Source organism: Atractosteus spatula, chromosome 5, assembly GCF_055471065.1.
Source record: "Atractosteus spatula isolate fAtrSpa1 chromosome 5, fAtrSpa1.hap1, whole genome shotgun sequence".
Taxonomy (NCBI): Eukaryota; Metazoa; Chordata; class Actinopteri; order Semionotiformes; family Lepisosteidae; genus Atractosteus; species Atractosteus spatula.
Genome location: NC_142710.1, coordinates 19367842 through 19395749, shown reverse-complemented (window position 1 = coordinate 19395749; position 27908 = coordinate 19367842). Strand labels below are relative to the sequence as shown.

General features: G+C 38.5%; 1 protein-coding gene across 2 annotated transcripts; it reads left to right on the top strand.

Moving 5' to 3' along the window:
* The first annotated feature begins 29 nt into the window (after window positions 1–29).
* ptenb (phosphatase and tensin homolog B) lies at window positions 30–27538 on the top strand. 2 transcript variants are annotated; one of them, XM_088915265.1, is made up of 10 exons: window positions 34–947; window positions 14259–14343; window positions 16573–16617; window positions 17520–17563; window positions 17685–17923; window positions 19194–19335; window positions 20534–20602; window positions 21008–21174; window positions 21591–21818; window positions 23442–27538. In XM_088915265.1, exons 1-10 carry the CDS (start codon window positions 869–871, stop codon window positions 23625–23627), a joined length of 1284 nt encoding a protein of 427 aa, XP_088771391.1. In that variant the 5' UTR covers window positions 34–868; the 3' UTR covers window positions 23628–27538. The 2 variants fall into 2 exon arrangements, with proteins under 2 accessions (XP_088771392.1, XP_088771391.1); XM_088915266.1 differs by lacking the exon at window positions 20534–20602 and having other exon boundaries at window positions 30–947.
* The last annotated feature ends 370 nt before the right edge of the window (window positions 27539–27908 follow it).

Below are 27908 nucleotides of genomic sequence, written 5' to 3'. Positions count from 1 at the left end.
AGAGAGGAGAGTTTCCCTGCGGTGTGCCTGTGTGTCCTTCCGCCCTCACTGTAGCCGCTAGTAGTATGTCAACGAGGCGCACTACGTCGGGTTTAAATGCGAAATATTTATTTTCGGGACACATTTTTCCGTTGCCGGTTTCTCTGTTGCGTGATCGGGACACCTGCGATTAAAGCGGTGGTAAAATCACAGCCACAGCAGGACTATTTGTGCACGGCGGCAGGATATATGGTGTAACCCAGTTTGTCTTTTTCTCTCGGAAGCCATGATGGAACTTTAGAGTTTTTTTTTGCTGGAGAGGACGGAAAAAAAGGAAGGAAGATCGTCTCTATATATATTAAAATATTTTAAGCCCCTTTTATTATATATATTTTTAAATTTTAAGGTGGAGGCTGTCAGTTTTTTTCCCTGGTGTTTTGGACGAGGACAAGGATATTGTGTGCTTGGAGGGTTTCTGGGGGGGGGGGATTTTAATATATATATTTTGTGTGTGTCTTGTCACAATTTTTCGGGGTTATTTTTTCGGGATCGCTGGAGAGGCTTTCTCTCCGCTTTTCTTCGCCTCAATCACGGCGGCGGCGGCGGATCTAGAGACTTGGGCCGTTTTTGAAAGCTCACGGTTCGGGAACTGGGGGATCGCGGGAGAGATTGCGGGATCGGGGAAGCCGGGCCCGCGGAGGAGCGGCGAGAGGAGGCCCTGCCAGCAGCCATTCTAGTCCAGCCCGCAGCCGCAGGCAGCCGCCACACTCGGGCAACTGCGAGACCCGGGGAGCGAGCGGGGAAGACCGGGGGACAGCCCTTTCCACAGCCCGGGGAGGCAACAATACCCTCTCTTAACATACAAGCCCTAAAGACTCCTTTCACGGCGATGGCTGCGATCATCAAAGAAATCGTCAGCAGAAACAAAAGGAGATACCAGGAAGATGGATTCGACTTGGACTTGACCTGTATCCATTTTATACATATTTTAAGTATGCATATACATGCATGCGTGTCGGCATTTTAAAAATTATTCTTAGGTATAGGATAAGATCCGATTCATGTTGAGTGGAATATAATGTTTTTGAGTCGAGGTCTTTTTTAAATAGAGGTAAGTGGGATGCGGACGAGATCTGGATAGTTGCAGCTCTTATAGCCGGAGAGCTTTCACATTTCGCTGTAAGTGGACATTAAAACGGTTCCTGATTGCACTGGAGCATTGTGCGGGTAAAACGCCGTTTTCTTTCAGAAAAAGCGGCGCGGATGTGCGTTTTAGTGCGGCGGAGAAGCGTTAAATGAAACGGAAAAGGAGCCCATTCTCTTTCGCAGTGTGACGAGGTCTTGGCCTAGATAAGGGAATGGATTAGATTAAATTCAAAATCACTGCTACACAAAGAGACATTGCATCAGCAACCTGCAGAAAACCAGTAGGTACGTGTCTCTGTATTGTGTGGCCAAATTAAATGCTTAAAGGTCTGGAAATATGCTGTCATTTAGCCAGAATCAAGGTTGATAAACGTGTGGTGGGGGGGAGGTAGGTTTGGCTAATTTAGCCAGCGAGAAGAAATGTGTTGTAAAATCTGCGTAGATGTCGTCTTTAGTAAGACTTAGAATTGCAAATAGCGCGTTTATAATCGGTGTGGGTTTAAAAAGATGGATGTGTTGCCTACGGTCAGTAAAACACGGAAAGGATCCATTTAAAATCATCGGCGGTGGATTTATATCGACAGGGACCCTTTCCAGTCTGTCGCCGTCTTTAGGTAGCTAAATATTCTTGTCGTGTCGTTTGGGAATGTCATTTCACGGCTTGGCATATGCGGTCTTTGAGTATCTGTGGGTCCAGTAGGTAAACCGTGCGACTCCCATCCCCAGGCCTGCTGCCTTGGGTACCTCCTCGACAGAAACGCGGTTGACTTGACACTTCCACAAGCAGGGCGAAAACATCTATCGATTATCAGCGAGGTCCTCCAGGCACATCATCACCGGCCATGGTAGAGGCGTTTGATCTTGTTTAAATTCTCTTGTCTGTGGAACGAGAAATGATCTTTGCGTTTTCTAAGTACTTAATGTGCATCGCTCCTTTAGGTAGATCTGTATTATGATGAGTGCATTTTCAGGTAATTATAGGTGAAATGCTGCAGTACTGCTGTAAAGTGCTCCACTTTGTTAACGGTAAAACTGATTTTGCGGATAGTTGAATTAGAGGCTGGATAGCACCACGGACCTATATGTAATTGGATACCTAAAGCTGCTTTTCCTTCAGGTTAGTGGTACTTTCCAGGCCAAACAGTAGGCCAAGACTGTGCTTCAATCACGTCTATGTACAGTAGTCTCCCAAAAGGCAAGGCATTACCACTCTTCCTACGAGAAGTTTACCACCGACTGTTATGGAGAGATGAAGTGCTTTTTTCTTTTTAAATTGAGCTGCAAACACATTTCTTGGTTTCCAGTGTTGTGAGGAGAGACAGAGCTGGGATCAGTCCGAATCCCCATAAGCAGAGAAAATCACAGGCCTTGCTTTCCACTAAGACAGCAGGGGCACTGAGCAGAGACCTGCTTGTCTCGCCAGCTGGATACTGAATCCTGGCTCATGGCTGTGTTATTGGGGCATGCCTTGACATAATCAAAATACTATGTACATAATTCGACACTTGTCTGCTCCTCAGTTTAGTTATGACAGTCTTTGTTGGAATTAGACATTGTCGACAGGAACGGTTTTAAATCAATGTGAAATTTCTTCCAGTTGTTGAAAGACATGGTTGGAGCTTAGCATTTTGTTTTTCTGAGATTTGTTCTTCTATGAAATTGGTTTTCGCCATGCACATGAGTATAGAGAAAGAACACACAGGCCTTGTAATGAGTTCTAGAAATAGGTTTTGTGCTGTAGGCAGATGCATAAATTTCCACTGTAGTTTGGTTTAAATGAATTACTAATTCCCACAGTCTCCAAGAACGCTATTAACTGCTGAACAGCTGTAAAAATTTTGATGGTATTACAAGGCGTCTTTCAGACCTTTAGGAACCTTTTGTGGGCCTCAAACTAAAATATGCACCTTTAGTTAATACAAACTTCTTAAATTCAAAATGTTTTTTGAACCAAGTTTCATCCGTATCTTACGGCATTGTAGGACAGCACCTTTGGAAACCCTCTCGGAGAACTGTTAGGATCATAGCTACCAATACTTGGATCTTCCCTTCTTCGTTCAGCCGGACCACTTGAAATACAGCATGGAGTGTTGTAACTCAACAGAAGATGTTATTTCAATCTCGCGCTGCCATCCCTGCTGTTCAAACTGGAATATTGTCCATTCTGAGGACAATATTCCTAACAGTGGGCAGGTAGATCACTTGTTCTGCACATTTACACCCCATCTGTTAACTGCATCTCGCCCAGTTACCGTGTTTAAGGACAGGAATGCAACTTGTCCTTTTCATCTCTCTGAGCGTTGACAGTCTTCCAGCTTTGGTTATGATATGGTCTTTGCCTGATTGATCGATGGCTGTTTTTTTGGTCACTGTGAATTGAATGTGAGGCCCCAATGTTGATGGCTTTCTATGTGCTAGCCCCCAGTGAGGCTGATAACTGCTTTCCCTAATAAGTGTTTTTCTTTGATGGGGGGTGAGGGGATGGGTAGCCATTTTAGGATTCTTTCTTAATATGGTTTAAGAAAATGGAGAAATTTTTACACCTCCGTAACTGCATTGTCACCCCTTGTCATCTAGTTGTTTAGTAGTGAGCTATGAATTAGTGTGTAGAGAATGTTGGAAAATGATGTCTAAGTGCTCGATTCTAAAGTTACTGGGTTTTTGGTAATGCTGGCATGCAGCTCCTGACTGAATTCCGTCCGAGAGCAAAGGGATTTAGTTAAACCCTCACCATGAAGGACTGCAAAGGGACGTGTTTGCAGTTGCAGGTGTCATCGGTGGTCCTTTTAGCTTTTTTTAGCGTTTTGTCAGAATCCTAGACGGACTTTTATGGAAAAGTTCAGAAAAGCCCGCAGTCCCTGTAGCGAGGTTATGTGAAGTGTACAGCTTCGGAATTTGGTGTATGTGCCTTGTTACGTGATCAGAAATGATTGTTGCCTCTTTCTTAAGTATAGGCCTGTTGTTTGTAAATGGTGGGCTTTCAGTTAATTTCCAAGCATTCTAATGTTGATGGAAATGGGTAAAAGTTGGCAGTTTTTCAAAGTGGTGTTATGGAAGGTAAGCTATGGGGGACTAATTAATAAAAAGGTGTCCGTGTTGTTCACTCACAATTGCTCTGGCCTTTTTTTTATAAACGTTGATTTCTTTGGCGACGCCCGATTAATGCAGGAGCTATGCAATCAGCATTTTGTCCAGAGGCTCTGACAGTTGTGCTGGGATTCGTTTCTCACTTTGAGCCCTTTCCTTTTCTGTATTTTCTGAGCTAGTGGTTTCGACCCTGGTGTGTATCTTCAAATGGAATTAGGCCTCGTCAGATGTAAGTTTTCCTCATGAGCAGCAAAATAACTTTAATCTTAAGCCCGTTATGGTTTTTGGTCATTTAAAATATAGGAAAGTGTAGGATTCGCCTTAGTGTTGGTGTAATCCTGCGCCTAACTTTTAGTGTAAAATGTTTAAATCAATCTAATGGGAGTGAAGATAAATGCTCTGTTGTAGGACACATGAAATACAAATCATAAATTGGTTAAAAATATTATAATTTTCAGCCCACATTTCAAACTGTGGTTGTTTGTGATGAGCACTTTTTCTCTCCTGGCGTTTTAAAACAATATGGCTTCTCCTGTTATGTAATCCTGTATCCAAGTTCTAGGAATCGGCCTTAAAATAGCAGAGCAAAGTGATCTTGCAACAGCATTTGTGGTTATGTGCAGCAGTGGCACTGCATCAGTCATGGTTTAAAGATTAGCCATGCTTGAAATTCAGTTTGAAAATTGGTTTTATCACTTTGCTATTTAGTAATGTTACTGGATATTCAGTGAATTCCGTAATGTGGGACACTTCAGTCTTTTCTTATTTGGTTTAAATGTTCCCTTGATGGCTGTTTAAACATTGAGGACTTTTATCTACTAAAAATATTGTAAACTTAGGTTTAGCCATGATAAAAAATCTTTACCCCTTTTTTAAAATGAGAACATAGTGTACCCACACAAAGCTGAAAATGTGCTTGAGTAGAAGTTTTAAAAATGTGGAACCACATGTAGGTATGTTGTGTGACAACTTTGAATTAGTCCAGACACTTGCATTTTATTAGAAATCCTAATGCACTATTAAAAGTTTGTGTGATCTCTCTAGATGAACCTTAAAAGTTGCATTGTTTTATTTTCTTATTATATTTAATACAATATCTATTTGATAAGCATGTAAGAGGTGAAGCTAGAAACGATAAAGGATTGTGTAGTTTCTGATCATCGAAAAAGCTTTACGAACAGAAGACAGGTTGAAGCCAAGAGTATTATCGGCACTCACCGTCCAAAGTTTTGATGTTTTGTGCCAGTGTGGATATTTGGGGCTGTTAAAATGATTGTATTTAAAAATACATGCGCTTTGTGTCAGCAGAGGACCGTTTTCTAACATTTATTTTCAAGTGGCTGTTGTAATCTATGACTTTGACTATATTTTGTTTAAACGACTGAGATGGAAGTTTATTGCTGATTTTTGTAACGCTTCATTTTTTCTGTTGATGGTCGTGAGGGGGGTTAAAATACCTGTACCTGTCATCTGTGGTGAGGTTTTGAGGTAAAAACAGAGGAAGAAAGGGGTTCAGAAACTGTTTAGATGACTGGAGTATTCAGATTTGATCTCTCTGCAGTGTATAGAGGTCAGTGCGTTGTGTTGCCGTGTTATGTGATGGATTGTCCTTTAGGTGGTATTGTACATTGGTCAGGAACCTATTCAGCAAAAAGCTGCCTTCGTTGAGATGTAGAATACTCCTTGCAAGATGGGACTCTGCCTGTGTTCATTGAGGTCAGCAAGTACGGCAGGATTTCTGCTTGGGAGTCTTAAGCAAATTCTAAACGGTTACCATTCATGATGGTGAGCAGCAGTAAACCAGATGTGGAATATGTTTTTATTCATGTTAGGACTCAACAATCACGAGTCCTCCTGTTCCAGTCCCGCACTTGGTGCGACTGCGACGCCTCTCTTGCAATGAAGCTCGTCATCATAGAGACCCGGGTAGGAGAGGGTGGCACGGCTGCGTCCACAGCGTTTCGCTTGAGGGGGACACTGTCCCTCCAGTGGGCGCGTGTTTAAAACTGTAGTACTGTTTAAAGAAAAGGCTGTTCTCCACTCCAGTGTTGTCTCGACCTTTGTTGAAACCCTCATGCCTTAATTTAAGCGCGTTTTGTTTTGCTACCAGAGCTTTTGAAAAGATCTGTGCTGAAAAGGAGAGTGCTGCTGGATATTACTCATCTTCTTAATAAGCTACCATCTTGGTTAAATGCCTGTATAGAAGTAGTTTTTAAAGTTGAAATTAACCATCCTGAGGTTCTAATAGAATTAGCTCATGAATACTTGGGAGTGGAATTTTGTAGATTAGAGCAGGGATGTCCAGTCCCGGAGCCTCTTCTGGATTTGTTCCACCTGAGTGCTCAAATAACTGAGGCCCAACAGAAAAAAATCGAGGTTTAATTTGAACTCGTAATTGTTTTCAGTTCCGAAACGCGTAAGCTGGCTATTAACTATAGTAGACACCTGAAGAAGGCTCCGCAGCTGAAACGTTGTTTCCTCTCTTCTCTTTTCAGCATGGAATAAGCCTATTACTCGTTCCTTATTAACTATAGTATTTCATAACTTAAGATCCTCAACCTTTGAGCAGAAAAAAAACTAGGAAAGGTTCCAATTAAACGACTTGTTAATTCAGTTGAGGTTTCTTTTAAATAGAGAGCTCATCAGCGTTGAAAACCCGCAGGTGTGTAGCTCTTCAGGACTAGGATTGGGAACTCTGGGATTACACATGTGTGGACAGTATGTGAATTTTGATAAATTCCACATTTTAAAGATTGCGCATTAGTTAATTGCATGCAAGCACTTCGGATATGAAGATTTGTGGAGTTCTACAAAAAAACCTTGTTTGTTAGACATCAGGGTTGCAAATAGAATCTTTGCTATTTTGTGATATCTAAGTTATCCAAATGCTATATAGTTTTTTTTTACTCTAATTTACAGCAATAAGCGTTAACTTCTACTTCTGGAGCACGTGGAAGATTTGTGCGTGGACAATGTACTTCTCACTAAAAAAGGGAAGTCATTTAATTTTACTCATTTCTATAGGAATACTAATTCATGATGGCAAGGCACAGTTGTTGCAGTGCTCATATGTTTGAGAATTCATAATGCTGAGGCGTGTCAGTGTGCAGGATGCTGAAGAAATTAGGAACAGTGCCTCTGGCTGGTAGGAGTGTTGATCACTAGCTTTGCTCAGGAAATTAAGATAAATTGTAGGGCATGAGAAATGTGAGTGATTTGTTCATTATCTTTTGTTTTCTTAAACTGTTTCAAAGCACTTCAGTTTTCAGTGTTCTATTTCTGAATCTTAAAATACTTGATATTGATCAGTATAACCAAAATCGTGTTCATTACAAGATAAAATCTGCTGCTGTTAGTATGAGTTTTGAATTGTACACCTTTTTCCAGTGATAATGTGGCAATACATTTTAGTCAAATTTGCCTAGTGATCCTCATGTAGGAAGTGGCTTTTTGTTGTTATGTGTGGCTGTTCTACCATTAACAATAAATTTGATGAAAGATTCCACATATCTATGTAATTAACTTATATTGGCACACCTATATGAAAAGTGTTGCTTTAGAAGCCTGTACATAAGAGCATTTTAGAAAGCCTTTGAGACTAGTGTGTGTTCAGTTAGGCTGCACAGTAATGTGTAGCACCAGTGTTTTTAAAACCCATTTAGTCTGTCAAATCATTTATTAAATGTTTTACCGAGAAAATGTGTAACAGGCAGACGTGATTTAACAGATTTTTATAACACGGTTTGTTGTTAGTGTCGGTTTTGGACTTGAAATTAGGAAAAAGCATTGTCAAAGCATTCGGTGTCATTTGGCCTTTAACACATTTTAAGAGGTTTGTGTCTGTTTTTAGAAGTAATGCATGTTGCCGTCAGTCATTTTAGAGGAGTTTAGAGATATTGAGAAGTTTTACTCCTGTAATATTTGAACCCTACTGTGCTAAAAAAACTGCCGAATGCTTTCACTTTTTTTTTTTTTTTGCAAAAGAGACAATGGCGGCAACTATTTTGAAAACGGTATATAACAATTAATGTTCATGAAATTTTAATGTACAGATGTTTTCAGAGTACTTTTAGCATTAGCAGTACCAATCCTAAATTGTGCTACATGGTATTTTGAGTCGATTTTTTTTAATCTCTGGAGTAAAAGGGCTGGTTAAGCACTTTTATTTTTGAAGTTCTTTGATGTTTGATATCCCAATTTTAAAATTGAGAAAACTTTAGAAGTGAAATAACTTTCCAATCTTTATTGCCCCGTAGATACACCCAAGCATTTCTAAGCTTTTGCTTTACGTAATTTCCTTTTATTTCTGGCTGTTTTCTTTCCAAGTACATGAAATGTGAACGTGCCCTTTTTTGAGATTTTTAGTACAGCAGATTTTTATGTACTGTATATATTTTACTTCTAGTATTAAGCTAACCTTTACTTCTAGTATTAAGCTTTCCAGTTTTAGGGGTTGATGAGTGATCTAGTTCACGAAGTATCTTGCGAGAAAGATCTTTTGATATCTGCGTTATATTATCAATGGAAGAGTCTTAGGGACTTTTTCTAAGGCAGTGGAATTCTGTGAGAAATGAGATAGTAAAATTTAAAATGTTATTCTCTGTACGTTACAAAGATCTCATTGAAGTTTGGGAAAACTGATATTTTTTTGGCTGATTTGCAATTAATATAATTTACTGTATGTTTGACTGTAATCACAGCTTATGGAAGTTCTCACTGCTTCCATTTTATTCATTTGGATATTAAGCTATTTACCTATTTTTTCAAGATCCTAATAAGACCTCAACTTGGGGACCACCCTTTGCGAGATAAGTTGGTCCCTATTATTCTATTCTTTATCAGAAAGCCACTTAAATCCTGGTAAGGATCGCAGTCTCGATTCTATCCTGGAAGCATGGGGTGTAATCTGGGGTGGGATACCCAGTCCGTCACGGGGCATATGGGGGGGGGGGAGATGCCAGTTATTCTAGTGGGTATGTCTGTAGAAGGTGGCAGGAAATCAGAATACCCTGTGTAAACTCTGAGAAATGTAGGTTCACTCATAACTCACCTGTGGTTTTTAAACAGGAAATGGAAAGTAATTCAAATTTAAAGAACACTCAACTCAAAGTCGTTGTATCCTGTCATCTAGTTCTGGTGTGTGCATATGAAGATTAACATTACAAACTTTGGAAGGTTTTTATTTATACAAGGATGTTGAGAGGTCCAAAGAATTGCTGGTTCAAAACTAAGTTGCATGTCTTTTCAAATATGGAACATTAAGTCTGGGGTAATGTTCTATGTATGGGTTCAGACTTTTGAAACTTCAACCCACACAATGTTTAGAGTGAACTGGTTAAAGTATAACATTATCCTTGTATGTTTGAATGTAAAACAAATGAACCAGAGCAAAAGTGCATTAAAAACATATTACTTCTATAAATGTTACAGGATGGTCTTGCCTTGTGAGATTGTTTACTGTATTAAATATCGTGTTCACTGGGGGCTGTGTGAAAACTCACCATTCCCAGGCTGTGTGCATTAAATGTGAAGAACACTACTGCCTGGTAGTTGCTCCTTTTACCAATAGAGGGAACTCAAACTTGTTTATTAAGATAAGAAATCCTTGACTTAATACTGCAAGTGGCTGGATATTGGACACAAAAAGTTTGAACACTAAGGAATAAGTGATAGGACTTGATACTGGAATTGGATCAGCTGAGCAAGTTCTCAGGTTCTGCCTGGACTGGTCTGACTAGACAACTCAGAAGTCATTGCATGTCAGTTCTGGTATTTCTGTGTGTTTTTATTGCACCTGTTGTTTTTAAAGTTGTTTTCTTCCCTAGACAGTAAAAGGCACACAAGCAAAAGCTCCTCTCCTGAGCTTTAGAACTCCAAAGGTTTTGATTGAATGGGGATTTGTTGAAGGAATGGGTTTTTTCCCTTTGGTTGCAACAACACCATTAATGGCTATTTATCATATTGGAATCTGTAATAAGACTTCGTGCTGGTGTGCATTATTTATATAGAAAATAAATACTAAAACGTAGCGTATATTATACAGAACAGGAAGTCCTCTGTTGCTTCACTCCCATGAAGTCGGACTGTACCCTTTCTTTTGTGAGGAAAACCATAATGTTTTTTCGATGTGGGTTTCGTGCCTTTGATTTTTTTGTAATAGCCTTGCTGTTAATCATATTCAGTACAACCATTTTGCTTGCTTCGTTTTAGAAACTTTTTGTGTTTTTTTCTTTTATCACATTTTCGTACATTAGCATTTTTAAAGTATGCGCTAAAGAAACCAAAGGGCAAAACTCTCAAGCAGTCTTTTTTTAATTGGGTTACATATAAATTGGGGTCTTGGTGTCCCACACAGCTCATTAGCCATGAAACGAATGGATTCCAAGTTTTTATTTCATCTTCTGGCCAATCAAAAGGTTCAGTCTAGGCTGTTTGCCAAATGATGAGTGATCACACAAACGGGAAAACATTGAAGTTTTTGCATTTCAAATTGTGTGCGTCTTTGACCCTTCTTTTTAATGCAGCTGAAGATCTGCTTTTGTAAGATACTTTTGTGTACAAAACTCACCCTTAAGATGGTGGTGAGAGCTGAGGAAAGTGTTTGGGTGGTCTGACCACAGTTAATTTGCATGTTTTTTTTAAATCCCATTTCTGTAAACCTACAGTTTTAAGCCTTCATCTCTATTTTAAATAGGAACACAGCAAACGTGATTTATTTGTGTTTGTGGCGATGATAAAGGAATTGAAGGAAGGCTTACATTTCTGTAAATGCAGCCAATAAACTTATGCTAGCAGTGTATTGTTCTTTTATTGACACTTTAATGTGTCCGTCTTTACTGCGTGTTCTGATTCGTACTTTTCAAAGAACACGGAAAACAAAACTATTTTATCTTTGCTTAAGATTGATTTTTTTTTTATTGCTTAGCTTCATTGTCATTTCTTGAAAAGTTTATGAAGTAACTTGTTAAATTGAATTACCTGTTGTGCTTGAATTCAGTGGCAGCAGGTGCTAGGCACTGCCAGTGTTCTGCCGGATTGTGTAAAGCTCAAGTATGGTACAGTTTACCGTAATTTCTTTCCTGCTTCAGACTTGGATAGTTTACTGTCAAATGTGGATTCTGAAGCAGCCTTTTTTACCACAAGTATTTAGTAACTAAACTGTGGTAAGAATGTCAAAAAAGTGTATCTCTGGGAAAGCCAAGATCCTTAAGTTTGGAGGCTTTTGTTTGAAAATGTTATTTTTGGTGTTTTTTCATGTTGGCCAACGCTCGTTCTGGCTAGAAAACAATTAACTTGAAGAAAGCATTATTGGGGACCTCATTAATTTCAGGTATTTAAACCATGTGTGAATAGAGATCAAATGTTCAGTTAATTTTTTTGTTAAAATTTAAATATTGATTTATTTAACTTTTAAAATACCCACATTTACAGTCTTATATCAGTTCTTGACATGCTTATTTCAGGGGACTTTGTAAAAACATGGTTTTACAGATGTTTCTCAATGTGTTTTAAATTCTACAGCTTTGCTTTGCAGTAAAGAGAATGCATAAAACTCATTCTCTGCATTTATGTAGCCTTTCTATTAGTACTTCGCACATTGGAGAGGACCAATTTCATCCACTACTGAAGAGCAGTCCCTTTCACTCTGGTCGGAGTCCTGCTCCACAACAGATGTGTTGTAAATGGAAATTACTTCAGTTGAATTAAGGGTGAAGTTTTAGGTAGATCAAATTGCACAAGCCCCAATTTGGATTTCACCTATAAACTTGCTGCTAAAATGTTTTCTCTCTGCAGGATATGAAAAATACAAATGGTTTCAGAATTGATTTCTATGTGTACTTTCTTGTATGTAATCGGAATACCAAACCTTATGCAAGTTGTGGATGTTTTGTAACTTCCCAAAGAAATGACTCCTTTTCTTTAAAAAAAGTCCTTTTCTTTACCACGCTAAACTATCACAGCACAATTTATAATTAGAAGTCAACAGGTATCTGATCAGTTGTTTTTCAGTATTTTTTCATAAAGCTTAGTAGTAAATGTTTATAATGGGATATTTTTTAAAAAAATTATAAATTGGTACTAATAAATACAGAAGTGACTGAAAATTGCCTTTTAAGCGCAACATCTGAAGTAAAGTTTTGGCTCAGCTGGAAAGCTTTGTATATGCTTGTAAGCAATTCCTTTCCAGTGGAAGATGTTTTTTTTTTGTCAACCTGATAAATATTGTTGTTTTCTCGGCGTGAAAGTGAACAGATGTGATTGTGGTTATAGTGGGAAGCTGGTTCATGTTTCAGTGGAGACGTTCTTGCTGCTTGGCACATTTGGTCATTAGCTGTATCCTTAGAAACACCCTGCCCTCTGAAGATACTGTGGCATAGATTTGAAATTCCTTTGTCGCTTGAATGTCTTAGATCCCTTTGTAAGAGAAGTGGTAAAATGCTCAAAGAAAATTTTCTTTTGGTTTGTGTTATTCTTGTTATGTGTAACTCACATTAGAAAACGGTGCCCGTCTAAAAACTTTCCGGTCCAGCTACAGTTTAGTAAAAATAAACCTTTTTTATGTGTCCAAAATCGCAACAAGTTGACCCTAATGTTTGTCTGTGTCAAATGAGGTAAAGAAAATTATACAGGAAATAAGTTTGAGTGTTGCAAAGATATCTTTGTTAAAGTACATAATAAACTGTTATTTTAAAGTTTATGCTTTCCGAAAACTAAAGCTGGTAATCTTTGTTTTAATTGCCATTAATAGTGGATTAGATAGTAGTCCACTATAGTAATTAATATTACATCAAGATATGTCAGGGTCCACATTGCACTTAAAGCAATCTAGTTGTCAAATGATGATAGGACTAGAAGCAATGTGGAAAAATGAGCAGAAACCCAGCCAATGGGAAGCAGCTCAAAAAGCATATTAGGGCAAGCAGCCAATCGCATGCTGCAGCTAGCATTGCGGATGGGTCTAGAGAGTCTGGTGAAAGGAAAATGACAGCAGTCTGGAGGAGAGCTCGTTTCAGTGCTCCTTTCCTGTCTTCTGTGGGGGCTCCTCCTCCGAGGCTGAGTTTGTACTCCTTTTGCCTCGATGTGGTTTGACAGCGCCTTTTGTTCTCATGAAGCTTCAGGTCGTTTCCAGCTGGGCTGTGCGTGCAGCTGAGATGTTGGTTCAGGTGATATTCCCAACATCAAAGCGCATCTGAAAACAAGTGCTAAAACATGTTAGAAATATTTCAGTTTCAACATGCTAAAAGATGTGAAAATTGAAGCACAGCAATAATTGTGTGAGCAAAAAGACCTATCGCTCTGTGGAGTCCTTTTTTTTTTTTACCCCTTTGGGTTTAGTTCAAATGCAGGTTGGCATTCTTCACAGAAGTGAAGTGCACAAGTGCACAGTGAGTTTCTTTCTTAATGTTTTCCTCTTAAACCTGAAGCACTTTAGTTCTGGAGGTGACGTATACCCATTATATAAATCTGCTTTTCATCTTCTGAAACATGTGCATCTGCTGAGCCTGAGGAGAATCCTAGAGATCGTACTTTTTCCTGATCATGCAGGTTTCTAAAAATAGCGAGGTTCAGCGCTGATGTGATTTATTCTGTGGCCACACGTGGCCCGTTTGATTAGAAGTCCTCTGTTTGTCCCTCACAGAGTGGACCATCTGCTCTATGAACATAAGGTTTGGTGCAGGGGAAAGGGGCCTGTCATCGTCGTTTTCCTCTTTGTGCGTTTTGGGCTCTGGAATACGAGTTGGTGCTAGTGTGATCTAAAAGACAAATGGATCCAGTGTAAAAGAGAATAGGAGGTTTTGCTTTTAATACAGTTGTCTCCTGGTAAAAAGTTCTATTAGACCTTGCTAGTGTTTAAAAGTTCATTTCATGCTGCCTGCTGCTATGCCATTGATAGTTCATTTTCACTGGGATCTGAAGGGTATGTTTAATTCACAACCTCTGTGGCTGTTGTTTCAGATTCCATTTTTGGATACCTAGTGTTTTGGCCTAATGTGTTTGTGTAAAAAGACTTCTTATCCCCAGGTTTTCTTGACTCCTGCTTTCAGATATTTATCCCAATATTATTGCAATGGGGTTTCCCGCTGAAAGGCTTGAAGGTGTGTACAGGAACAATATAGACGACGTAGTACGGTAAGATTTTTTTCGCCTTCCAAATTTCTAACAATTCAGAAAGTGTTTGTTACAAATTGTATATAACAATCAGATGAAAACAGACCCCTTCCTTAAGGCAGAGTTATGGATTCTCATTCCAAGACCCCTTTTAACAAGCCCTTTCATGGACTTTTCTGAAATCAACCAGTATTCCTAAAAATGGCATTGCTTAGACATTAAATATGACCCTTAAAAAGACTTTTTTCTGCTTTCAGCATCATGAAGTAAATGCTTAGCAGACCCAGCAAAAATGGTCTTTGGTGGTATTTCTTTTAGTTCTAAGGTAGTTTGCCTTCATTCATATGACCTTACATATGTTACAGTATGTAAGGTAAACGGTATGTGTACCTTCTCTGTGCACTGAACTCTGGAATTGTACATGTGTAATTACAATTTCCCAAGCTATTATGGCCAACAGTTTAGTAAAACATCTTCTAGACTGTTGGGCAAAATGATGCACAAGTGCTGTAATTGCTGCAACCAGTTGTGAATTTCTTATTCTGCTTATTTCAAAGAGCAGCAGTTCTCAAGATCTGATCCCCATAATTTGGGGAAGCATAAAGGCCGTTAACAGTCGTTCTCGGGTTCCTGAAGGTGTTTGATTTTACCCATCCAAATCACTGACACCGCAAACCACTTGTGTTGTCTAAATGCAGCAGGTGCATAGCATTTAAACACCAAACCTCTTGCTGCCGTCTAGTAAGAATAACAGACCTGACTCATTCCTCCCTACTAAAAGCTCTTGCTTTTCAGAGGATGGTTTGCTCTTTTTTCATTTCTAGTTATAAGTTTTTTTTCTTTACACTTGGGATGATCTTGCCATTACACTGAAAAACTTTAGAACAGGTATTAAAATTCTTAATTTCTTCTGAGATGTTAGTTATAGTTTTGAACAGTTGTACTCGCTTGATAAACATGCCATCAGGAAGTACCATTTTGCCAGATTTAGCTCAAGATTGTTTCACGTGAGACTGTGCTTTAGTCCTGTTTTTTACCTAAATGTATTTGTCTAGACCTACTTGGCCACTACTGACACATTTATATCGGTGGAGCTGAGACAGTGATAGTATGCAGCAGCCTTGTATTTAAATACAATCTCAACATGCCTTCATGAGCATTGGAAATGATTTTTTACTCCCCGTGCCATCTGAAACAGTAAATGTACTGTAGGTTTTTACACTGTAGCACAAATTAAGTTTCACTTTAGACTGCTGCTGTGTGATACCACTTTTGAATGGGTCATTTAAAAATTAAACTACCACACAGGAATATTCAGCACTGGTGCAATTACATATAGACATTTTGTCATTTGTAATAAACTCCCATCATGAGCAGCAGTACACAAAAAGTGAGTCATCCTATATTTTGCAGGTGGTTCTGCAAAAGAATTGAATTTCAGTGGATATTCATGAGGAACTTTAGCAATATTTGAGAAACCTAACATATTAAACTACCAGTCTGGACCTAATGGAGACTTAACTGTAACTTGCAAGCTACATGTGAACTTTACTTAACCCTGGGGTTGCATTGTCTAAATAACTTCCTCCATTTTTAAACAGGACATGATCACACAATAGTGTAATTTGTTTTACTCTTAATGCTGCAGAGAAGCTCTGCTAGTCTACTTGGATGAAATCAAATCTAATTCCTTATGAACCACTGGCACTCTGACCTTTTCTTCATGAAAACCTTAAAACATTTTTCTGCTAATGTTTTTAGTTTGTGAATGACTGGATTGGAACTGCTGTATTGACACAAGCTAAAATCAGAGTCCACAAATATCAAATTAGAACTACTTTAGTTTTTAAACGTCACTATTTGCTGTTGTATCATGTAAAGCTGTCAGATATGTAGTAAGCTTTTTTTTATTACAGTTCTGAAACGAGGTTTATTTTTCATGTTTTCCAAAATGCATCAAAACTTCTTTCTTCAAGATCTGAATTTAAGTAATTGCATTTCTTAAATGCACGTAAGCTTATGTGTGATGTAGACCAACTTTATCAGACATGCCCAGGGGACCTGTGATGAGCATTTTGGGCCGGATTGCACTTCCTGCAGTTTCATTTTTTCAGTCTTCCTTTAGAAGTAGCATTTGGACAAAAAGACAAAGTTTTAAAATGTTAACCCTTGACTTAGTTACTGTTTATTATATACTCAGTGCCGTGTAGAGAAGTCATGCGTTTGTTGATATTGTTTTTTTTTGTTTAGGTTTCTTGATTCAAAACATAAAAACCATTACAAGATATATAATCTGTAAGTATTTTTTTTTAACTTTACACAGCTCACACATGAGGTTTTCTGGTGTTTGTCATTAAAAAAATAAAAGTATTGCTCTGTATTTCTAAATGTCCTGCAAGTAAAAGCATATTAGTGAACATTTTGCCAAGAATATGTACTGTGTGCTGATAGTTAGATTTGTGCAGTTTATGGTTTAAAATAGACGAACGTCCTGAATCTTTCAAGAAAAGCTTTGTGGGTAACATGGAGCATATTTGACTTATGCAGTATCGTTATGCAGTCTTTAGAGGATCTAAGCATGAGAGAATGCAGTGCCTTATAACAAGTTTGTTTATCTGCCTGACATCTATATTCAGCAAAGCTAAATAGTGGGTGAGTTTACACAGCTGAGGAAATAAAGTAGGAAACTAGTAAATGGAGGGTATCTATTTCGGTTCAGTATAAGTGAAACGGCAGCTGTGTAGATCACCACTGCTCTCCTGTGAGCGAAGCCCAGGTTGGTCCAGGCAGCTGGAAGAAGGATGGTTTCTAGAAAGGGCCAGATAGCAGTGAGTGGTGCTGCAGTTCCGATCTGATATAGCTGGCTGTGTCATGAGGCAGTGGCACTGGTCTCAAGGGCCTGCAGGCTTCAGAGCTGAAGGCTCGCCCTGCTTTGTTTTTTAAAGGTAAAAGCTGCAAGTAGGAAGCAGAAGAGTCAAACGACACCACGAGCTGAAGAAGGCAGGTTTCAGGGACATGCAGGCCTAGTAGTTTAGTAATCCAGTTTAGAAACCTTGATGCAAGACTAGAACTAGGTAGGGTAGTTAGTAATGGAGGGGTATTTTTCAGATAGAATTTAATTTTTATTTTGATTGCATAGGACAAACTATTGTGCTTGTAAATATTTGCATTCTGTTAACAGAGTCTTTTCTTTGCAGATGTGCAGAGAGACATTATGATGCTGCCAAATTTAACTGCAGAGGTAAGTCTAAATGGATCTTCTGTAGGTTTGTCCCTTGTGTGCGTAATACATTGTTTATATAATACTGCACAGACATTTTTCTGTCCACTAAAGTACTTCTTTTGACCAAACTATTTTCCAGTTGCACAGTATCCCTTTGAAGACCACAATCCACCCCAGCTAGAGCTTATTAAACCTTTCTGTGAAGATCTTGACCAATGGCTGAGTGAAGATGACAATCATGTTGCAGCGATTCACTGTAAAGCTGGAAAGGGACGAACAGGAGTAATGATATGTGCTTATTTGCTACACCGAGGTAAATTCCTAAAAGCACAAGAAGCTCTAGACTTCTATGGTGAAGTGAGGACCAGAGACAAGAAGGTCAGTACTTGCATGTCAAATAATTTCTTATCTTCCTGTATTAAGTATTTCTTCCTGCTTTATTATTTGGCTCTTTTATGAAGTCAGTCTAACCACAGTGAGATTGTGTGAATTTGAATTTATTTTCTAGTGAAAACTTTATCGCCCTTTTCAGTAAAAGTCTGGACACAAACCATATGTGGCTTACCTTTTCAGTACTTCCTGTTGTAGCTTTTGAAGCATTAGGAGCTTTGGATTTCTAATATGAAAATATTTTAATCTTCTATCTAAAGCTTTTAGACTGCTGTTACACCTATTCTGAATTTAAAATGTAGATGCCCAGTAGAAAATCATATGCTCCAAATATTAGCTGTGAAAATGGAAGTGTTTGTCTATTGGAGTTGGTATTTCATTTGTTTAGAATTAACTTTTTAACATTAAATTTTGAAAGTTTTCAAGTTTAAAATGTAATAAGGTACAGCTGTCATACTCTTGAGGTATATTTTAAAAGTGGAGAGGTAATTTGAAAGACAGATGGCTAAAAATGTTTTTTCTTTTGAATTAGTGATTTTTTAGGGTTGGAAAGGGCTCCAAGACCACTTTAACTGCAGTATAGGAAGTAGCTTTTGTTAAAAGTTCTAATCAAGCAACTAAAAACATTTAAACTGTGGAGTAGCAGATATTCCTAATGACCTGTTCTTTCTGGTCTGCGACACAGAAATTCAAACTGACGTTTAGTTGCTGAGAAAGCCTTTAGGTTCAGTTGGGTAGAACAGCCTGAAAGCCGCTTTCACTATTAATAGGTGTTAGGAACTTTTGATGAGTTAATGACTTTCACAGCTTTTAAAGCAAGCTGCACTGGCTTGAATGATGAATCTTCCTTTCATGTTCCTTTCGTTTGGAGAAAATGCACACATCACGGAAGTGTACATATGTGTCTGTTTCTTAAGCTGCAGGCACCTTACAAGCCATGAAGTGAGCCCCAGGAAAGGGTGTTCTGGCCCAAGGCGTGTAATTGGACACTTTCACAGTGTGTTATGGAATTTGGAAGAACATCCATGGAAATTGCTTTTACTACCTTTAAGATGGTAGTGTTCATGCACTACTTACTATTGGCCGGTACTGCCTAATGATAATAAATAGGGATATATTTTTAGATTTTAATTTCTAATTGCTTCATGACTTGTTCTTTTAAAGCAAGGACACAAGGACATACTGATTAAGCAGAAGGGATGTAGTAAGCATGTGTCCAAATGTATACATATATTGCATTTTATTTATTTTTTTACAGGGAGTAACAATTCCCAGTCAGAGGCGCTACGTCTATTACTATAGCTACCTGTTGAAAAACCAGTTGGAGTACAAACCAGTGGCGTTGCTGTTTCACAAAATGGTGTTTGAGACTGTTCCAATGTTCAGTGGAGGAACATGTAGTAAGTTATTTTACAGTATTAATTGTATGTAGCGTATGTATTGCATTGTTAGTCTTTTTCAAAGTTTCTCTTCCTGTCCTGCTGGGGTGATTTGCAAATGAGGTTTTGAAATCTGGATGAGTATGCAGTTGAGTGAATTTGGATTATGCAGAAACTGGTGATGTCATATCCTTTGGCCCCATGTTAAGCTTTGCATCCTTTTTGGGGGGAGCCAGAGGTTCATTTGGGATGCAGTGTTATTGCTTTGTTCTGCTGCCCTCTTCCTCCAGTGACAAGTGTAAGACTAAATTAAGCGTCCGCCTTCCTTTCGGTGGATGTGGCTAGCTCTATTGCACTCAAAGCGCACCAGTTACTGTTTGCTTAAGTTTTAGTAGAACAAATGGCATTTTATATGGATTTTGGTTTTTTGTTTTTGTTTTCTGTACTTTGACTTTGTCTTCCGTGACTTTCTGATATGCAGTAGCTCTACCAGGCACCTTTTGAATTCCTTCAGTGTTCTGTATGCACCTGTCTCCTCCAGCTGTGCATCTTACAGATGTTTCCCTCCGGAGGGCCCTATTCTGAATTAGCTTGGGTGTGTTTATCAGCAACGGTTGTGGAAGCAAATCTTGGTTGTGCTGAGTTGGAGTTTATTTTCTTGAAATCCTGCGTAATTTGTGCAGGTGTTTATCTGGATCTAATGTTTTGTTTTTTTGCTTTGATAATAGTTATTTCAATCTACCGGTCTTACTCAGACCAGATGATTTCATGCACACTGGGAAGTAGGCTATTTTTCAGTTATTCACACATAGGTTGCTGTAGTGCTTCCATTACAAGTTGTACTTTAAACATTAAGACATCTGTCGTACTAGCAGAGCTAACTGATTCAGTGAACAGCTATGAGAATAAAACTGAGGAACTGAGCATTTAGTATGCCACATTATTAGTTTTGACCTTAATGTCATCTAGATACTCACGTCATTTTAATTATACAGTATTGGACTAAAGTGCCATCCCTTCACTGTTTGCCATTTCAGTTACCTTTGCTAGGGATGCCAGTGTAATTTTAGCAAGTTTGCAGCCTGCATGCTGACATTTTTAATTTTAAAAAAAAATCCAATTTAATAAGCAAATCAAGTGTGTATAGATTTCAAGAGCCCTTATCAGCCCCAGCAAGGTTCCAGGACTGTGTTTTAATCTCCCTTTTTTTTCCTCTAAGGGGATACTGCAGTTAAAAACAAGACTGAGCAGATTCCACATGGTTTCAGAAAAGGGAATTGGCACTGGGGTAAAAATCAGTTTTTCATAAATTATTTTTTTCACAATATTGCTGCTGAGTAGAGTAGACCCTTATCTGTTTCTAAATGTCGTGCGTACATCATACACCACATTTCGTAGATTTTAGAATCAGTTCTTTACAAAACTGAAGCGGACACAAGCAGTTAGCAGTGTGCTTGACTGAAGAGTTGTTGTATTGCTTCAGAATAGGGCCCTTAGCATTTCACTATTAACCTTGTCTTTCATATATTAACATGCATCTCTGGCAGTGGTACTGTGTATCCTGTCTTTTTTTCCTTCTTCTTGGCATATTGCACCATACAGTGAATTTCACAGATGGAATATGTGCCATCATTTTGTATAGACAAATCAGAGCTCCTGCACAGCGCCAGATTCATTATTCTTCTCTTCGCAGATCCCCAGTTTGTGGTTTATCAGCTCAAAGTCAAGATCCACACCTCCAACCCAGCGCACACGAGGCGAGAAGACAAGTACATGTTCTTTGAGTTTCCACAGCCCCTGCCAGTGTGTGGTGACATCAAAGTGGAGTTTTTCCACAAACAAAACAAGATGATGAAAAAGGTAATTTGGGGTTATTTTTAAATTTCATCTAATTACACTGGGCACCTAAAAAACTTTGCTTTCCCTGCTTTTCAGCTTGGAATTAACCTGTACTAGTTTCTTTGTAGCTTGCGTGCCAGCACAGCTCCCCACTTGAACCTGATTTTAATTGTTTGCTAAGTGTTTCTTAATTGCTTTGTGTTGCGAACCTACCTGGAAAATTACTTTGAATAGGCCAATGCATTTTTCATGTTTTTGCTGTGTTTTTGTTCATCTGAAGTAAATTTGAGGGACCTTACAGTGATTCGGCCATAAACATACTCGACAGTCTTTGTAGTGTCGAGCACTTTGAATAACAGTTACTTGATTTTTGTAAGTGTATTATGGAATGTATTAAGTCATGGTTTTAAGAGGCTGTATAACATTGTCCTTATCAGGATAAAATGTTCCACTTCTGGATCAACACCTTCTTCATACCTGGACCAGAAGAAAATCTGGAGAAGGTTGAAAATGGAAGCTTAGTAGGAGTCAAAGAACTTGATGGAATTCAAAGTACAGAGCGTGGAGACAACGACAAGGATTATCTAATCCTGACATTAACAAAGAATGATCTGGACAAAGCAAATAAAGACAAAGCCAACAAAAACTTCTCTCCAAATTTCAAGGTAAGAATGAGTAGTAGTAGTAAAGGTGGGTGCTTAAAGTAAACCCTTAGTATAGTTTCTTATTGTCAGACATTTTTGTTGGATAAATGCTTTCCAGTAGAGGCTGTTTCATGTACATTCCTGTGAAAGTGTCTTAGACGTTTTGAACTTCTCTACAGTTCATTGCATTTTGGTTACATGCAAAAGCAAAGCTCTAAGGCAGTCTTCTGATTTTATCCATTTTGTTTAAAGCTAATAGTTAATCCTGTTGGGTCCATATTTTATAGTGGAAAAAATTATCCTCTTTGGTTTATGATGTGTAACAAATGATGACTGACAGAGATCAGATTTGATTGATAAATGAGATGCATTAGTGACTACAAAACAGTATGTTGGCTGATCCTGTATACCTTGAGTTGAGTTGGAGGTTCTTAACATTGATATAAAGATGTCAGATACTAAATGTGGCGTTTCTTCTTACCCAAACTAAAGCACCGTCGAAGTTTTGATGGGGGGGAACACTTGTGGAGATAGAGTATATATTTTTATGCTCCCAATTAAGGTGGAGCTGTGATTTTGTTTTAAGACTTTAGTATAGCTGTCTGAATGTGTAGAAAGCAAATGAGTTCCAAATTGTCCCCTCTCTGCCCTCCCCATCCTGGTAGTATTTCTGTTGCAGTTAATGAGTGGTTCAGATGGCGTTCAGTGTGCAGTAGCCTCAGGATGTGAGCTACTATACTGCACTGTCATATGGAGCTTCTTATCAAATGAGCAATGCCAGGCTCCCAAGCCCACTTTTGTTACAAATGACTCAATCTACTAGGGGACTAGTTCTGTAGAGCCAAGCTTTCAAAACTGTCGAAAAATAGGCAGGTTAAAGACCGGTGTTCTCCACTAATTGGGTGAGAGCTTCATACCTTAATTATTTGCCTGTCAGTAGCACCTTTGATATCGTATATAATTCAATAATTCAGTCTTCTATGGGACGATCACTTAAGTGTAATATGATATAAAGTAAATAAGATTCAGGAATTACTTCTAAAAATAAACAGTTGATGCCTTGCCAATGTATGCATCATGTGGTAGTGGGAAAGATAGGGCATGATCCCTTTCAAGTCCAACTTCATCCCTAGTCAGATCTTTGGGCAAAGGTACTGTTAAGATTGCCACAGAGTGAGCAAAGGGATTACTGAAGGCCTACTGTTGTACAGATGTGTGTTGTGTGACATCAAAGTTGTGGACATAGAATATCTTCATGGTAGTATACAGCTGCAGTTTTCTCAAACAGGTCATCTAAAATTGGACTTTTTGGTCATAGCTTTTCTCTGACACCTTGGAGAGTTACATTTTACAATATGCTGTATATCTGTAGCTGTTCGTCAGGGAGGCTTTCTCTCAGAGGGCCCAGATGTTAGCTGCTGATTTAGATATAATGATACAAGAGTTGCCACAGGTTAACATTTTCGCTTGCATGACCTTCAAGAATTAACATTTGAAAGATTTGGTTTAATAGCTTATGTACCCAAGATAAAAGGTGATGCCTTAAAATAAAAATGATTAAGTGTATGGAAGTTTTCTGCTCCTAGCATTGTCACTGGTGTTTTGATGCAAAAGTTCAGTAGCGTCTGGTTTCTTCTTTCCTAGGTGAAGCTGTATTTTACGAAAACCGTGGAGGAGCCATCAAATTCAGAGGCCAGCACTTCAACTTCAGTAACCCCGGACGTTAGTGACAATGAACCCGATCACTATAGATACTCTGACACCACTGACTCTGACCCTGAAAATGAACCTTTTGATGAAGAGCAACATACACAGATAACAAAAGTCTGAAATATTTTTATGGGAAGAAAAAATGAGAAAAAAAGGAGAAAACTTGAATATAAACTGAAAAGCAAGTACCTTTTTTCAAATGGCAATAGGACATTGTGTCAAGTAAAATGCTACCAGTTATAGGAACAATTTTTTTTTCCTGACCAATTTTGTTTTGCCCCATACATCCGCAAGGGTTTGACACCGTTGTCCAGTGGAAAAAAGGTTCAGTAGCTATGTTGTGTATATACCTTTTTGTGTCAAAGAGACAATGGAAAAAGTAACACAATCAGGAGATAAAAGACAGCACTTTCCCATTTAATTCCAGTTTTAAGGTGGAGACAGATCCGGTGTTTAATTGTAGAATGGTCCTTCCCTTTGTGTTCCATCACCAACTGTAGGTGCTAAATGCAAACAAAAAGGGTCCGTATGCTACCCCTTTCATTCCCGCCACAAATAAAAAGACCAGATTGCAGTTGGCTAAAACAGTTACTGAAACGGTTTGCCTGCATTTTAACAGAAGCAGTATGGATAAGGGATGGAAAGAGCACTTATGATGAGAGGAAGACAGACCAGGCTGGTTCATGCACCATCTCCCAGCTTATTGAAATGCACCTTTCCAGCTTGCAAACATTAATAATCCTTGGATGTTTATGGAATCAGCTGCTACTGCTGCTTGTGTTTTGTGCTTTTCTTTCTTTTTTTTTAAAGCATAATGGTGCTAGAAAAGGCAGCTAGAGGGAGCGATTCTTTTGAATTGGGACAAGATAGAACCTTCCACAGAATATTAATGGCCCTTGGATGAAGGGATTTAATGCTTTGGGGTCATACAAAATAAACATCTAGTACTTAACCATAGAAATGTGATTGGTGTTATAACAGTGAGAAGTGGGGGGAGAAATTAGTGAAGATTTTTTAAAATTGAACTTTTCTGCTCCATTTTCAAACAAGGCCAGTGCTTTTGTCACTCCCCCCTGTCCTAGCCAGAGCTGCCCCCCCCCCCCACACACCTCCACTTTTACCTACTGTGAATGTTTTGCGTGCTGTTTGCAGGCTATCTCCCATAATTTGTAATTATTGTGCAGTGGAAACTGCATGTTAGAATTCTACAGTCTATCAATACTTTAAATAGGCTTTGTGACATCTTAAGCATTTTCCATTCCTTCTACCACTGTGTATTCTGTTAAAGGTATGCAGAGAACAGTATCCCATGTAATTGTCAATGTTTTTTTTAAGGTAAAATCTAATATACAAAACAGCAGGGAAATCAGTGTTGCAATAATGTAAACACTATTCATTTAAAAGGCAAACAGATGTGCATGTTATTGGATTTGTGTCCATGTCCTTTAAATAAATGGTATACATTCTTTTTCTAAGCAGTTTCCAATGTCATTTAAACTCAGATTGTATTTGCCAGGAAGTACTTCACAAATAGCATTAAACAGTTCCATGGTTTCTGCAGGTATGAAAAATTTATAGGAACAAGTACAGGTGAATTCCAATATGAAAAGGAGAAAAGAGAATCCAATATTTAAACTAAGGAGTTGCCTTCAGGTGTCATACCCGAAGAACGCTAGACAGCCAACATGGTTTTGCCTTTTTTGTTTTTCAGCGTGGAATTAACCACTACTTACTCCTTTGCAGCTCCCCTCCTGAACCTGATTAAATGTGTAATGCAGTCCATTTCCACATTTCCTACTGGGTTTATAGTAAAAAAAACTGTGTTAAGTGTTCATTGTAGAGGATTACCTTTTTGGGGTTTGACTGTACAAAAGCTCTTAACGGTTTACATTACAAGTAGATGACTACTTAAATCTCAGCTTAACCTTGGAGCTATTTAGGTTCTTTTGTGAGACATCAGATCTTTGGCTCCCAAGTGCAACTTTTGTTTGTAGCCTTATTGTGTCAGGTCTCACTAGATCTAGATCATTTGTATATCCAACAATGGTGCTTACAAACTGCCAAACAGCAAATATTAAATATACAATAACAAGGAGCCAGAAATCTGTGTCTAACATGGTGCAAGCAGTAGTAATGACATGCACTATTGTGTATGTGTGTGAAAACTATTTGTAGACCCTGCAACAATGTGCCCCTTGCTCGTTTCTACAGCTTTCTGCAATAGGTGTCCCTGACTGGCTTTTTATTTAAACCTGTTTAATTCCATTTGGAATGGGGGAATAGTGCAGCTCAAGATTTTTTTAATGAAAGTCTCAAGCTTGCTTCAGAAATAAAAATATAGAAGCCCTATATATATGAGAATATTTATATATATAAGTAAGTTTTGTTTAAGCATGCCAAATTATGTCCTAACTCCTGGCTTGTTGGAGTGTCACAAGCCAGACCAAAAACTTCTCAGTTTCTTGGGCAGGAATATTCACTGAGGGTAGAGATGTAAGCTGCCTTCATTGTACTGTTTGACGTTAAGGCTCCACCCTTATCATAAACCTACTGCACATGCCGTTTAACTCGCCTTTATATATAAAGAATATATTCCCTAGGTATCAAAGGAAGGTTTTATTTTTTTTAAGACCAAATAAACTTGTTGACCCAGTTAACACTTTTTTTTTAATAAGCATTTTAAATTTTCTGATTGTTCGCGCACATCTTATCACATCACTGAAAACCTGCCAAAAGTAAGCTTATTGTCCTTCCTAATTTTAATACTTTTTTTTTTGGAGAGGTGGTCACCTATGGGAGGTATTCTTTGCCTTACTTGAAGATGACAATGCTTACACTGCTACTGCTTTGGAAAATCTACCTTTCTGCCCAAGCACTGACTAGATAGTATACAGTAAGTACATTATTTAAAGCTGCATTAAAGAGCGATCTATTGTACTAGACTTTTGCACTGTTACAGGTTTTTGCAGGGTTTCAGTCAGCGGTCCATAATTGTTTTTTTTTTCTTCCAGAAACGCCTTGCAAGCAGTTTAGGATGTTGTTAGAGGTGGAATAAAATGGCATTAGTGTACCTAAATCTTGTATTCACCACCCCCACCCATAAAACCAACCGTGTTACTTTGACTGAAAATGTCCTGACTTTTTTTTTAAAGAAAATTTAAAAAACTAAAAAATTATTTATGACAGTATTCATAAGTATTCTGGTGAAGACACTCTGCAGGTATTCTTTGTCCCTTGACTTTCTGGACCCCTATGCTTATTTCTTTGGATGTTCAGCGCTTAAATGTATGAAACTATTCAAGGGCATCACTGTTATAGAGCTTACCGTTAGGCCCCATGCCATCCCTAAACATCTGTAGCCCCATTTTGGAAAGATTTGCCACAGTACCTTAAGTCAGAAAAATCAAACTCCCGGGCAGCCTTTGAGGTCCTTAACTGTGGCACAGGTTATAAAACTTGGGTGGAGTTCACAGGCAGCATCAAAATTAAGTTTCAGCTTTAAAATTTTCATAAAGGTGCCAGTGTGCAAGTTTTCATGTCACTAGTTTCTAGCAGATTTGTGCAATATGTTTTAACAATGCCTGTGGTTGCCACAAAGTGCCTCTTGTTTACTGTTAAAAAATACTTGCTAAATACTGTTAAAATACATTTGTCATGCGTGCAGATGGAAGGGGTGGAACTGTGCACTAAATTAAAGGGGCTTAACCTGCAGTGTTGGATAGAGCTGCCTATTGCTCTGTCCATTCCGTTCTGGACTTCATTTTATGTAGAGTATGTATACTCAGTATATTTTCAGTCTGTAAAACAGCCTTATTCCATTTCAGCCTGTTCAGATACTATTGTGCTGTGCAAGAGTTGCTCTGTGTGTAATGCTATGCACTGAGAATACACAAACAACAATGTATGAAAATGTACAGGTTATAATGCTCATACAAATCCGATGTCCGTTTGTTATTGTATGTTTAACTACCCTTTATCTTAGTGTTATAAACTCCACTTAAAACCAATTAAAAGTCTCATTCTTGTCACCATGTGTGGGGATTTTGTCATTAAAGGTTCCTACTATTCTGTGTATTTCTGCACGGCCGATTTTGAAAGTGTAAAGTAGATGTTGAAAGCAAGCTGCCGAGCTAAAGGGGATCAAGAGTGCCACAGTCAGCCTTAATGTACTGGATGGCAAAGGCAACCAGCATTTGAGTCTATAAATTGAAACATGTCTGAGGATTGTATGTACAGTTTTCCAGGTGTGCACAAGGCGAGTCCTTCAGCTCTTTCCTTTAGACAGTACCTACTACAAGACTTCAGATGTCACATGATGTGTTCTCTGAGCTGCAGATGTACAGTTTACAGCTTTGTGAAGCGCTACTACCTGAGCTTCTCTTGAATGTGGAAGAATGCATT